Source organism: Danio rerio, chromosome 6, assembly GCF_052040795.2.
Source record: "Danio rerio strain M-AB ecotype USA chromosome 6, GRCz13ab, whole genome shotgun sequence".
NCBI lineage: Eukaryota > Metazoa > Chordata > Actinopteri > Cypriniformes > Danionidae > Danio > Danio rerio.
In genome coordinates, this window is record NC_141026.1 from 60,592,761 (window position 1) to 60,606,882 (window position 14,122).

Consider the following 14,122-nt stretch of genomic DNA (forward strand, 5'->3'; position numbering starts at 1 on the left):
AAGCATATTTGACATTGTTGCATTTTAAAAATTGAATGAATTGTTGAAGTGGTGAATTATTTCAAATAAAATGTTTTTTCTTTTGTAATTTACGGTCTATTTGAGTTTTTTTACCATATTTACACTCAAGAGAGTTGAATAAAATAATATATTACACCGGGCGGTGTTAAATATAGTTACATTTTTTAACTCTGCCCAGAGTTAAAATTAACCCTTACTTCGGTGTCAATATGCCAACCCTTTTGAAAGTGTTGATTTAACTCTGTTTTGAGTGGACCCCATGAGACACTTTCAAAGTGTTGAAATTAACACCCATAGAGTTGTTTTGGGTCCCCATATTTTGCTGTGTAGAGCGCTTGGACCTGGAAGCCGCTTCGCATGACGTCACACTTAACAAGCGGATACCTTCTAGACTTGACAGAAAATAACAAGCTAGTGTCAGAAGCATAAAGTTGCACAGCGCCACCTTGTGTACTGTGTATTTCTGTCGATACTTTGAAGAAAGCAAAAAACCTGTAACCATTGACTTCCATAGAAGGAGAAAACAATACTATAGAAGTCAATGGTTACAGGTTTTCAGCTTTCCTCAAATTTCCTTATTTTATGATCATCAGAAGAAAGAAACTCAATTTGAAACAAGTAAAGGGAGGGTAAATGGCGACAGAATTTTTCAGTTTTGGTGAACTAGCCCTTTAAACAACTCTCTAAAAGTTTAAATAATAAAGTATTGTGTAGTACCCATGATATCAATATTGTGCATGTTCATTGTCACGATATATTGAATTATTGAATATTGGTGTACAGTTGAAGTCTGAATTATTAGCCCTTCTGTATATTTTTTCCACAATTTGTTTAATAGAAAGAAGATTTTTAGCACATTTCTAATCATAATAGTTTTAATAATTCATCTCTAATAACTGATTTATTTTATCTTTGGCATGATGACAGCACATAATATTAGACTAGATATTCTTCAAGACACTAGTATTCAGCTTAAAGTGACATTTAAGGGTTTAACTAGGGTAATTAGGGTAAAGTTAGGGTGATTAAGCAAGTCATTGTATCACAGTGGTTTGTTATGTAGACTATCCAAAACTAATATTGCTTAAAGGGGCTAATAATATTGACTGTAAAATGGGTTTAAAACTGCTTTTATTCTAGCCGAAAAAACTAAACAAAACAAATAAGACTTTCTCCAGAGGAAAAAAATATTAGTTATTAAAATATTAAATATTAAAATATTTACATTGCAAAATTCCTGAATCTGTTGGGAAATATTTGACAAAGAAAATTACCAGTAGGGGGAGTCATTCTGACTTCAACTGAACATTGAACACTGCAGACATTATTGATTACTGTATGACCTACAGTACTTACAATCATCTTCTTGTCTTTGCTGTGCCTGTATTCGTCCAGCAGATTGTCAGATTGTTGTAGACTATCCAAAACTAATATTGCGTAAATATTGCGTAAGGGGCTAATAATATTGACCTTAAATGGATTTAAAACAATTAAGAACTGCTTTTATTCTAGCCTAAATAAAACAAATAAGACTTTCTCCAGATGGAAAAATATTTTAGGAAATACTGTGAAAAATTCCTGAATCTGTTCAACATCTTTTGGGAAATATTTGAAAAAGTAAACAAACAAAAAAAAAGTCACAGGAAGACGAATCAATGTCACTTCAACTGTATGTCTAAATGAGATGGTGTGAGACGTAATGTGAGGTTGTTCATCTGAAGATTTATCTTAAAAACTTTAAGACCTGTCCTTTTATACCTACCATATAGTTTTTAAAAATGTCCTGATTCTGTAAAACATGACATTTAATAGGGTGTCCTGACATGACTGCACATGCACAAACACTGTACATACCTGACCGAGGAAGATCACTGCACTTCTAATGGTTTATATAATTGTGTTGCAGGTCATCTCCTACATCTTCGAGACCATCTTAAACCTCTCCGGGTCTACAGTGATCAGATGGAGATGTTGGAGTTTCCGTACCCAGGCTGCAATCTGAAGCTGTCGCGTAACTCTAAAAGAGGAGAAAAACCCAACACTGAGCTCAGGTATTTGACAAATAATGTCCATTGAGTGTAGATACAAAACACCAGTGTAATATATATATTCAGGGCCGGAGTGGGACTCCTTTTCAGCCCTGGAGTTTCAAGCCTCAGACCGGCCCACCTCAGTTCACGACAGAGTATATTAAAATAAGGTCATTTCCAATTCAGTTTCTAATTACACTATCACGTCTTTTTTTGAGAAAACAGCTGCTTTAGAACTTCAAATGTTCAACAACCCTTGCAGTATTATATGTCTTAACTCTTAACAATAAAAATGTAAAAAATAACATACTCAAAAGAGGAACAAACCCAGGTCGGCGGCTTTGTAATCTAACTTGTTAACCACTAGACCACAACAGTTGTATAGTGAAAGGTGACTCTTCTGAGTTATATCATCATTAACCTGCAGGCTGGTTATATATAAAAAGAGCAGAGCTGCAGTAAAATAATGAATAAGAAGACTGTGGTCAAGTAAATAAATAAATTAATTTAAAAAGTGTGACTGCTGAGAGCAACCGATTCTGGAGCTAGGAACACCGGCCCTCAAGGCCAAAAAACGGACCGGCCCACCGGGAATTCTCCCAGTCCTCCCGATTAGCCAATCCGGGCCTGTATATATTTGTGTGCAGAGATTTCAATTTAATTCAAGTTTATTTGTACCTGTATAGTGATTTTCACAATGACAATCATTCCAGTGCAGCTTTGCAAAAAGTGTGCGTTATTACATTACAATCGTAATCAAAAGCGAAGTGGGCTTTACAGCTATCAGTTGTACAGCAGCATAGTTAAATGCACAGTTAAGGAAAATAATGTCCTTTTTGAAGGAATGACAATATACACAGTTGAAGTCAGAATTATTAGCCCCCCTGTTTATTTTTTTTTCCCAAATTCTGTTTAACGGAGAGCAGATTTTTTCAAAACATTTATAATCATAATAGTTTTAATAACTCATTTCGAATAATGGATTTATTTTATCTTTGTCATGATGACAGCACATAATATTGGACTAGATATTCTTCAAGACACTTCTATACAGCTTAAAGTGACATTTAAAGGCTTCACTAGGGTAATTAGGCAAGTTATTGTATGATGATAGTTTGGTCTGTAGACTATCAGAAAAATATATATAGCTTAAAGGGGCAAATAGTTTTGACCTTAAAATGGTGTTTAAAAAATTAAAAACTGCTTTTATTCTAGCCAAAATAAAACAAATAAGACTAATAAGAAAAGAAGAAAAAACATTATCAGACATACTGTGGAAATTTGCTTGCTCTGTTAAACATCATTTGGGAAATATTAAAAAAATACAAATAAATTTAAATTTATAATCATGATTATAAATGTTTTTAAAAAATCTGCTCGTTAAACAGAATTTGGGGAAAAAAATAAACAGGGGGGCTAATAATTCTGACTTCAGCTGTATACACTGACAAAAGTCTTGTCGTTGATCCCACTTGTAAGAGCAACAAATAATAACTTGACTTCTAGATCATTTGGACAAGTGGCAGATTTTTGCAACTAAATATATGTTGATCTGCATTCCAATCATCTCAGATTCTCACAGAAATCAGTCAAGTTTAGTGTAGGAGAAATCATGGTTTGGCGTTACATTCAGTATGGGGGCGTGCGAGAGATCTGCAACATCAACAGCCTGAGGTATCAAGACATTTGTGCTGCCCAAACCACAGGAGAGGGACAATTCTCCAGCAGGATAGCGCTCCTTCTCATACTTCAGCCTCCACATCAAAGCTCCTGAAAGCAGAGATGGTCAAGGTGCTGCAGGATTGGCCAGCCCAGTCACCAGACATGAATATTATTGAGCATGTCTGGGGTAAGGAGAAGGAGGAGGCGTTGAAGATGAATCTAATGACTCTTGATGAACTCTTGGAGTCCTGCAAGAACGCTTTCTCTGCCATTCCAGATGACTTTATTAATCAGTGATTTGAGTCATGTCAGAGATGTATGGATGCAGTCCTCCAAGCTCAAGATGGAGTCAGACACAATATTCATTCTGTCTCCACTGCAGCAGGACTTTATATTCTATACTGGACATTATTTCTGTTTAGTCACAAGACTTTAGTCTAAGTAGAGACAGACCTTACTAATGAAATCATTTAAAATCAAGGCATGATCAGATTTCATTGTGCTCAAATAAGCAAAATCTAGAGCAGTGGTTCTCAACTGGTTTGGCCATGGGACCCACATTTTTACATGGTCATCAACCCACAACTAACTATAATATAATTTTAGTAATTATAATTAATTTGTATTTATTTGTTAACATAAAGTAGTGACAGATAAATCATAAGAAAATCACCAAGACTTACAAATAAACACTGGTCTATTATTGTCATTTAACAAAACGTCTCAAATTATAGAAATATTACAAAGTAAAAATGACAAATGTTTGGTTTCTAAAAGTGCTCTTGTGAGCACACATTACTACATATAACACTGAGGCTTTAAGTCTTTTTTGTCGTCAATATATGTAAATCCATATTTACATATTCGGGTTCGTTTTTGCGCTTCGACATATTTGTTGCTACAATTAAATGAAATTTCACATGTCAAACGGTACAGTTGTAGCTCGGGCATTTCAAAATAAAAGTCTTGTATAAGCAAAATAAGGGAAAAACTAAACATTTGTTGTTTTTTTTGAACACATACTCTGCGACCCACTGAAAATGTTCCCGCGACCCACTTTTGGGTCACTGACCACTTTTGGGTCAGTTGAGAAACACTGATCTAGAGGCCTTTGCCTTTCATATAAGACACTTCTGATACCAAATGATAAAATAGAAGTCAAGGTATTATTATTTGTTGTTCCTAAAACTTGGATAGGCCACAAGACTTTTGTCAAGTAGTGTACAAGTAAAAACAAAATTAGTTTATTATTATGATAAATGCTGTTTAACACAGAGATTTTTTATGCATTTTAAAAATAGAATTGTCTTTGCCACTATGACAGAATTTACTGGTTATGTTGCAACCAGTATTCAGCTTAAAGTGACATTTAAAGACTTAACTAGGTTAATTAGGTTAACTAGGCAGGTTGTGTTAATTAGACAAGTCTTTGTGACAACAGTAGTTTGTTCTGTAGAAAATCAATATATATATATATATATATATATATATATATATATATATATATATATATATATTCCTAATGGGTCTAATAATATTAACCTTAGCAGTTTTTACTTGTTTTTGATATTTAGCTTTTTATTCCAGCTAAACTAAAAGAAATAAGACTTTCTCCAGGAGAAAAATACAATAGGAAAAATTAATAATTACAACTTTAATAGTTAAAATTTAATAAAACTGTACTTTAAAAAAAAAATTCTTCCACTGTCTTTTTTCCAAATAATGAACTGATTGCTGCAATACTGAAGAACATAATTTTGTGTACTGATTAAGTTTGTGATGTCCTCAAAGTCATCACAAGGTTGTTTAATTAATGATTTAAGCCTTTATTTTCAGTAAAATATGTTTATTTTCTTTCTTCAGTTCCATTGCCTTACACCATCTGATTCGAAAGGAGGGCAACCCATTCTCCACACAAATACGTGCTTTTGATATGAAAGTCCAAAGAGGAGATCAACTCACTGATGAAGAAAGAAAACTGTATGTATGACTTAATAACTTTAAATTAATGCTGCCAAACGATTAATCATGATTAAATGCATCCAATATAAAAGTTTATATTTACATAATATATACAAGTGTACTGTGTTTATTTATGTGTATACTGTACGTATAAACACACAAACATACTGTACATAAAATACAAAATAAATTAATTTGAGTATATATTAATATAGAGTTTCTATTATATATAAATATTGTTTATATTTTTGTGTATAAATATACATGAATAACTATAATGTATAAAATATTAGTTTGTATATAAATATAACCATATATTTTATACAATATAGTCATGCATATATTTACACACAAAATATAGACAGTACGCACAAATATATTTTGTTTTGGATGTGATTAATCACAATTAGCACTACTTCAAATCTATTTTCTGTGCTGTGTTATTATTACTTCATTGTTGTAAATTTATGGACACATTTTAATTGATATGAAAACCTAATTTTTACAGCTTCAGAGAAATCCTCAAAAAGGCTCGAAAGCATGAATTATTGCACCATGACGTAATCTTATGCACGTGCACCGCAGCTTCACATCCAGCACTGGCGGAAACCCTTGACTTTAAGCAGATCATCATTGATGAATGTGCCATGGCCACTGAACCTGAAGCCTTTATTCCTCTCGTGGCTCATAAACCTGAGCAGGTATGATTGCAAACCACTGTTGTATTTAGCCAAACTCTAAATACTGGATATTAGCAGCACATTAAAGGCTACTGGAGACTTTTTTGCAGTTTGCAATGAACAAAGAATGCATTTTTATGTTCTTATTAAACTAATTCATGTTTTAGATTGTCCTTCTTGGCGATCACAAACAGCTTCAACCAGTGGTCCACTGCGAGGTGGCGGAGCGATTAGGAATGAGCAGATCTCTTTTTGAACGTTACATGGAGAACGCACTCATGCTTGACACCCAGTACAGAATGGTAATATATTATTAGAACATATAGCTTCAATACTGTTTTTTATCTACACACATTTACTGTTCTTTGCTTTAGAAGTCTATATCAATTCATAATTTATTATCCAGGGATATCAAGCAGTGATATAATTACCTGCACAATATAAGTTCACCTAATTTAAATTGAACATTCTCTCTATTATATACCTTCTCTACCAGCAAGAAGACATTTGTGCATTTCCATCTAATGAGTTCTATGGGGGGAGATTACAAACTGGAATACCAGCCAAATCAAAACTATTCCTTACTCAAACAAAGCAAACCTGCATCGTTTTTGGTCATGTTGAAGGAAAGGAGAAAAGTCTGGTGGTTCGAACTGAACAAGGCAATGAAAACTCAAAGGCAAATATGGAAGAGGCAGAGGAAGTGGTAAGTGCAGATGGTATTTAATAGTTATTAAATTATATTTAATAATTTTATATATATATATATATATATATATATATATATATATATATATATATATATATATATATATATAAAATAATTATTATAATAATATATATATAATATAATATAATATAGCTTATTAAGCTCCACAAATTACAAATTTTGTTGCTTGCTGTAAACATTATACACTTAACGTAAATTATCTGAACTCCTAGTACACTACATTATACTTTTCAATGAACAAATGGTTTCATAAACATTCACAAAGGACGTGAGGTCTGATGATCACGGGTGGTTCCTACATTAGCCTCTCTACGTTTCGTTTTCAGTATTTTCACAACGGGCTAACGTTAATAGCTAATTGATAGCCATCTTGCGATTCCAAACGGTCACTATGAAAAATGACTAAATGATCTGAAAGGAAAACAGCCATTTTAACCTGACACCTCAACCGGTGGTTTAATAATTTGAACACATGCTTTAAAATTGGTTTATTTTTAAGAATAAACTTACCAGATAACTGTTACAGAGAGGACATTTATATTCTTCCTGATTCTCCTCAGTCGATGACCTTGGGCCGCAAATAATGGCGGTTGTTTCCAAGGAGACACACAACAACTCGTCAAAGGCGCGCTTTCGATCGAAGGTTTCCTATCGTAAGATCAACATTTTAAACACGTTTAAGGCTGTATAAAGCAACATTACATTTTTAAAAAGTATTTTCATTCCAAAAAAGCAAAACATTTCGGACATCTCTGTAAATCATTGCTGAATTATAGATTGGCGTCACTTGACCACACTTTAAATTGAAAATAGTGAAGGTGATACAAATTTACATTATTTGGTAAATGTTTCCAAATTCAGTAATCAAACAGAATATGTATGTGGTATAATAGGCTATATTAGCTATAGAAGGTCAGATAGCATTTATTATAATAAATAACAAACATATACAATAGAAAATGGACAGATAGTATTTTAAGTTCAAAGAATTTGTATATAAATATATATAAATATTAGAGAGGGTGACACAGTGGCTCAGTGGTTAGCACTGTTGCCTCACAGCAAGAAAGTCACTGGGTCGAGTCCTGGCTGGGCCAGTTGTCATTTCTGTGTGGAGTTTGCATGTTCTCCCCGTGTTGGCGTGGGTTTCCTCCGGGTGCTCCGGTTTCCCTCACAGTCCACATGCGCTATAGGGGAATTGATTAACTAAATTGGGCGTACAGCATCCCTGCTGAAAAAATCCAGCTTAAACCAGCCTAGGCTGGTTGGCTGGTTTTAGCTGGTTGACCAGGCTGGTTTTAGAGGGGTTTTGGCCATTTCCAGGCTGGTTTCCAGCCTGGTCTTAGCTGGTCAGGCTGGATAATGACCAGCCAAATCCAGCTAAAACCAGCTTGACCAGCCTGGTTTAAGCTGGATATAGCTGGTTTTGGCTGGACTCCCAGTTTGGCTAGGCTGGTCAAGCTGGTTTTAGCTGGTCATCTCCCAGCCTGACCAGCTAAGACCAGGCTGGAAATGGCTGGAAACCAGCCTGGAAGTGGCCAAAACCCCTCTAAAACCAGCCTGGTCGACCAGCTAAAACCAGCCAACCAGCCTAGGCTGGTTTAAGCTGTATTTTTTAGCAGGGATGTGTGTGTGTATATGTGTGTATGGGTGTTTCCCAGTGCTGGGTTGCAGCTAGAAGGGCATCTGCTGTGTAAAACAGGATAAGTTGGTGGTTCAACCCCTGATGAATAAAGGGACTAAGCTAAAGGAAAATGAATGAATATTAGAAAATAACTGTAAAAGGTAAATGTTAGGGTGCTTTCACACCTACACTTTTGTTTCGGAACGTGTCTCGTTTGCTCAGTTAGCGCGGTTCGTTTGGCATATGTGAACAGGGCAATCGCGCTCTGTTCCGCGCCAAAGTAATCGCTCCGAGATCGCTTGAATGAGGTGGTCTCGGCTGGATTGAAACGAACCCTGGAGCGGTTCGATTGCAGTGAGAAAGCGATCCGATCCGAGCGCGGTTATATCACAGTGTTTTATGGATATGTAATAGGCTTACGGCTATATGAAGAGAGAATTATGAGTAGGGCGGGAAGTTTCGCGAGTCTCCGGATGCCCGCAAATGAGTGATGATCTCCCGGTAATCTGGCGTCTCCCTCCCGGTCCTCAAATAGGCATCGTCGCGCACCCTTATCACCTCTTCTCACTGCATCTCTTCTCAGACACGTCACGCACGCGCACCCTGTTAATCACCACCAAACCAACACCTCTCCTGACAGCTGAGCGGGACGCTGCAAAATAAACCCTGACACTCTGATCAATGTGAGGAGAGTTTACTTGCACGTGACTTGTTTTAGCTCTTTTGGTCCGATTAGAAACTTTACAGTGTGAAAGCGAACCGCTCCAAGAGCAAAGAGCAACAATGTAACATTTGTAATCTCTGTTTCAGAACAACTGAATCAATTCACAGGTGTGAAAGCACACTTAGTATTGGATTTTTTTAAATAGTTTGTTGTAGTAGCCTTCTGATAATCATTTCTTTTCCCAACAGGTGCGGGTCGCCATTCTTTTGACTGAGGCTGGGATCAAGACAAAGGACATTGCCATTCTCACACCATATAATGCTCAAGTGGCCAAAATTAGTGAGTCTCTGCATAATAACCATATACGAGACATCACCGTCAACACCATCATGAGGAGTCAAGGTAATAATCCTTCAAAAATCGAATTTTACATCAATATGTTCGCTTTGAACATTATTAAACATGACACAGCTAACAGTTTTAATGTTCCTGGATTTATTAGCCATGGGTTTGAGTAAACTGTTAATATTTGTTTTATTCTTAAATGGTCTGAAAACATTTCTACCAAATGTCAATATCGTCATTTAGTGCATATTGTTTCCCAGAAAATTACATACAGATGCATGGTTTCCGCTACATTCATTCTTCCGTGGAGGGGCGCCACACCAAAATTCATTTCGCCACGGCTACATTACAGCTTCTTATTCAAAATTTTTTTCGTTTTTTAAATAGTGGGTTAAAATCACACCGAAAACGTATGAAAAGGTAAGTGAATAATAACAGCGCAAACTTTTCTGTGACTATAGCAGTGCTGTGCGTTCTGTTTAACCCTTTAAGGTGACGTGCTGACTGACTGACTGACTGACAGGTGTGTGATGTGTGTGGTCAGCAAACACGGCGTAGCTTTCAGTTACGATGAACAGTTTCCATAATTATACTTTATTTATAGATAAAGGTCTGTGGCTCTGCATATAAGGACTTTATCTTGCTGGAGTTTATAGCCATTTCACTTTACTTCAGGACGCATTAATGCCGCGGTCCGCTCCGCAAGTCTATCGGAGACATTCATAAATATTCCTAGCAAATCTAATACATGTTGGAGACATACTCGCTACATAAACGCACTAAATCACACTTCAGCCGCGTTTATTTGAGGGAGTGCAAGAAAATCTGCACTTGAGCAGCGTATATTTGAGGGCGCGCAAGAAGTTTTGTGCACAAGCAGAGGAAATCGGCGCTCAAGCGGAGATTGACATGCTCGTAGGCTATTACATGAATGCGATCTCGACGTAATACTGCGCCCATGACATTTGTCAATAATTCGTTACATTTATATAGCGCTTTTCTGGGCTCTCAAAGCGCTTTACACAATGGGGGGGATCTCCTCATCCACCACCAGTGTGCAGCATCCACCTGGATGACGCGACGGCAGCCATTTTGCGCCAGACCGCACACCACACACCAGCTGATTGGTGGAGAGGAGAGGATGATATGCCAATCATGATATGGGGAGGGTTAGGAGGCCATGATGGACAGAGGCCAGTGGGCAGATTTGGCCAGGATGCCGGGGTTAAACCCCTACTCTTTTTCGAAGGACATCCTGGGATTTTTAACGACCACAGAGAGTCGGGACCTCGGTTTAACGTCTCATCCGAAAGACGGCGCTCACTGAGCAGTATAGCGTCCCCGTCACTATACTGGGGCATTAGGACCCACACAGACCGCAGGTTGGGCGCCCCCTGCTGGCCTCACTAACACCACTTCCGGCAGCAACCTAGCTTTCCCATGTGGTCTCCCATCAAGGTACTGACCGGGCGCAGCCCTGCTTAGCTTCAGTGGGCGACCATGTGAGAGTTGCAGAGAGCTAGCTGCCGGTACAACATCACATCACAATGAAATAACGCCACATGTACTGGTAGATCTGTGTAAAATGGCCTACAGAGTCTGCCTCCAGAGCTGGAAAAAATCCTAGAGGAAACACTGAGATGTCACTACTTCAATTTGTTCACTTTGGCGCCGTTCATACTGCGATGGTGGCGGTAGTTGGTGCGCCTGCAGCTTTTGACTGCTGGGTGGCGCTTTAACCTCATATTTTCAGCTTTGCCTTTTCACAATACTAGATACAGTAGACGGTTCTGTATGTGCACCTTATGTGATGTGATGTGTTCAATTAAAATATCATTTTGTTTGACTTTTCTTAGTTATAAGCATGCTTTTACACTATACTGTATGTTTTAGAAAAGATACAATACATGGTATGAAGTATAGCCCTTGGCTGCAAAAAGCAAATAATTTGTCGATGTAATTTGCAGAGGATCCCTAAAACTGCGTGCACGAATATCAAACCTTAAGCCAAGTTTACTGAGCTAGGAGGTGATTGGTTTTCTAAAGTATTTCCCAGTTTACGCTCGAGGGCTCGTGCAGCTTCACGAAGCCGCTGAGGAACAGACTTCGCCATGTTTATGCTGCCAAATGTCCCAAATAGTCCTCGCTGCAGCTGTGACGACATAACCTAAACCCGCCTTGCAGCAACGGCGGCCGTCTGTGGGCGTGGCTAGGCCAGAATGCATTTTCAATTTCAAATCGGCTTTCATTCGTCGCAATGTGTTAAATGAAAATGCATTATGTTTTTTTATTTTCATTTTCATTCTGCAGCAAACATTGCACATATGGCTTGGAAAATGCTAACTGAAATACAGAAATACACTGCCATTTACATACTGCATTATCGTTTTGCGTATTACATTTCAAAATGAATTTTGCTACACACATCCCATGCTGTTATGCTGAAAATGTAATCCTGCGTTTCCTAGACGCGAGTGTAAATGCATTTAGGACAACATTTAAATGATCATTTTGCAACAGTTTCTGCTTGTACTTTATTCACATCAAATTCAGTTTGCGTAGAGCATTTTCAATTTAATTTAGCTACTTATAAAGCTTTAAAATGTGGATACAATTTACATATTAAAACAGTGTTTGAAATGAGAAATGCAAACAATGTAATTTAATTTACATTTTCATTCTGCACCAAACATTGCTCATATGTCTTGGAAAATGCAAATTCAAATACAGAAATACATTGCCATTTAACATATTGCATTGCCATTTTGCATATTACATTTTGAATTGAATTATGCTACTCATATGCTTCCATATAAATTATTTCAGTAGCAGTCTATTAATTCTGATCTTTTGTTTGTTTGGCTGCAGGTAGTGAATGGAGGTACGTCATCATGTCAACAGTGCGCTCTTGTCCCAAGTCTGAAATAGAGACACAACCACCCAAATCCTGGATTATGAAGCGGCTTGGATTCATCACAGACCCTCATCAAGTAAACGTTGGCATTACCAGAGCACAAGAAGGGCTGTGCATCATCGGTGAGTCAATATTATGTGTATCTGCATGATTGTCTGAATAACGTAAATAATATTAAAAATCAGTGGTTGTTACCACGACTGGGGTGGAGTGACAGGAGACCACAGGAGGTAAGATCCAATATGCAGTTTATTCAAAAGTCAGGCAAGCAGTGGTCATCAGGTGCAAACAGGTATATATAGGCAGTCCTGAATCATAAACGTTAAACAGGCTAAAGGTCGAAAGGCAGGCGGCTAAACAGGATAACAAGGGTAAAAGGCTAGGATAGAGACACGGAGAAACAAGACAGGGAAACGCGTTGTAATGTTACACTTGGAAAACTAGACTCGGCCAACTGGTAGTGTGAGAGAATGACTTATGAATGGGATGTAATCAGTCTGTGAACAAGGTCCAGCTGGTGATGCAATCAGGAAACATGAGTGAGCAGGTGTGCGTGTTTGGGAGCAGTGCATGTATGAAAATGTAGTCCTGGGAAATGCGGAAATGTAGTTTCAAGTTCGTGAGAACTTCCTCTGGGAAGCGATCGCTGGTTGTGACAGTGGTGTAAAGTAACTAATTACAAATACTCAAGTTACTATAATTAAGTACTTTTTTTTCAGAAATTGTAATTTACTAAGTACTTTTAAAAATGCGTGCTTTCACTTTCCCTTGAGTACATGTTTAGTGCAGTATCGGTTCTTTTACTCCACTACTTTCCTTCAACCTGCAGTCACTACTGTATTTATTCTTGTCTATGAGGATTAGAAAAATCAGTCCTGTGATTCCCGTCCAATCAAATCACGTGCTGCCCCCACCCAGATTACTATTAGTAGTTGCTAAGATGTTGTAGGTGGTTACTATGTAGTTGCGAGGGTGTTCTGAGTGGTTGCTATGTCATTGTTGGGTGTTGTTATGTGGTTGTTAGCATTATCTAGATATTTGCAAGACTGTTTTTACCCATTGCTAGGCGATTGCTAAGCTGTTGTTAAGGTGTTGTGTCTGTTTTCTGAGTAGTTGCTAGGGCATTCTGATTGGTTAATTTAAAGTGCTTCTTTTAACCTCATTTTTAATTCGCTTGGGATAAAAGCATCGGTTAAATTAATAAATGTAAACATTGCTAGCATAATTTTAGCATGGTTTGCATGTCACTAGCATATTGCTAAGAGGATTCAAGTTACTAGCATTTTAGCATGCTTATCATGTTGCTAGCATGATTATAATGTTATTGGCATGTTATTGGCATGTCACTAGCACTATTAGCATGTGCTAACCCTTAGCTAATCACAGTTAGCATGTGTGGCTATGCACTGTTAGCATGTGTAGCATGTTGGAAGTCTTGTTTGAAAAAAGAGCCAAATCCAGGGTGTCTAGGATGTTCTAGATATAAAGCT

The 14,122-nt window shown here is 37.2% G+C and overlaps 3 protein-coding genes across 4 annotated transcripts in view; 2 read left to right on the forward strand and 1 right to left on the reverse strand.

Annotated features, from left to right (window-relative positions):
• The window catches only part of LOC147843705 (uncharacterized), a 999,056-nt gene that overhangs the window by 638,922 nt on the left and 346,012 nt on the right, over positions 1-14,122 (reverse strand). The window lies entirely within an intron of this gene.
• The window catches only part of ralgapb (Ral GTPase activating protein non-catalytic subunit beta), a 471,588-nt gene that overhangs the window by 315,147 nt on the left and 142,319 nt on the right, over positions 1-14,122 (forward strand). The gene's annotated exons all lie outside the window — the stretch shown is intronic.
• helz2a (helicase with zinc finger 2a) overlaps positions 1-14,122 on the forward strand; it is a 49,638-nt gene that overhangs the window by 34,029 nt on the left and 1,487 nt on the right. Inside the window, exons 14-20 of the mRNA XM_087258102.1 lie at positions 1,928-2,072; positions 5,577-5,693; positions 6,184-6,376; positions 6,523-6,657; positions 6,852-7,061; positions 9,622-9,775; positions 12,587-12,754. Of these exons, the coding sequence (XP_087114228.1) occupies positions 1,928-2,072; positions 5,577-5,693; positions 6,184-6,376; positions 6,523-6,657; positions 6,852-7,061; positions 9,622-9,775; positions 12,587-12,754 (1,122 nt within the window). The remainder of the gene's footprint in view (positions 1-1,927; positions 2,073-5,576; positions 5,694-6,183; positions 6,377-6,522; positions 6,658-6,851; positions 7,062-9,621; positions 9,776-12,586; positions 12,755-14,122) is intronic.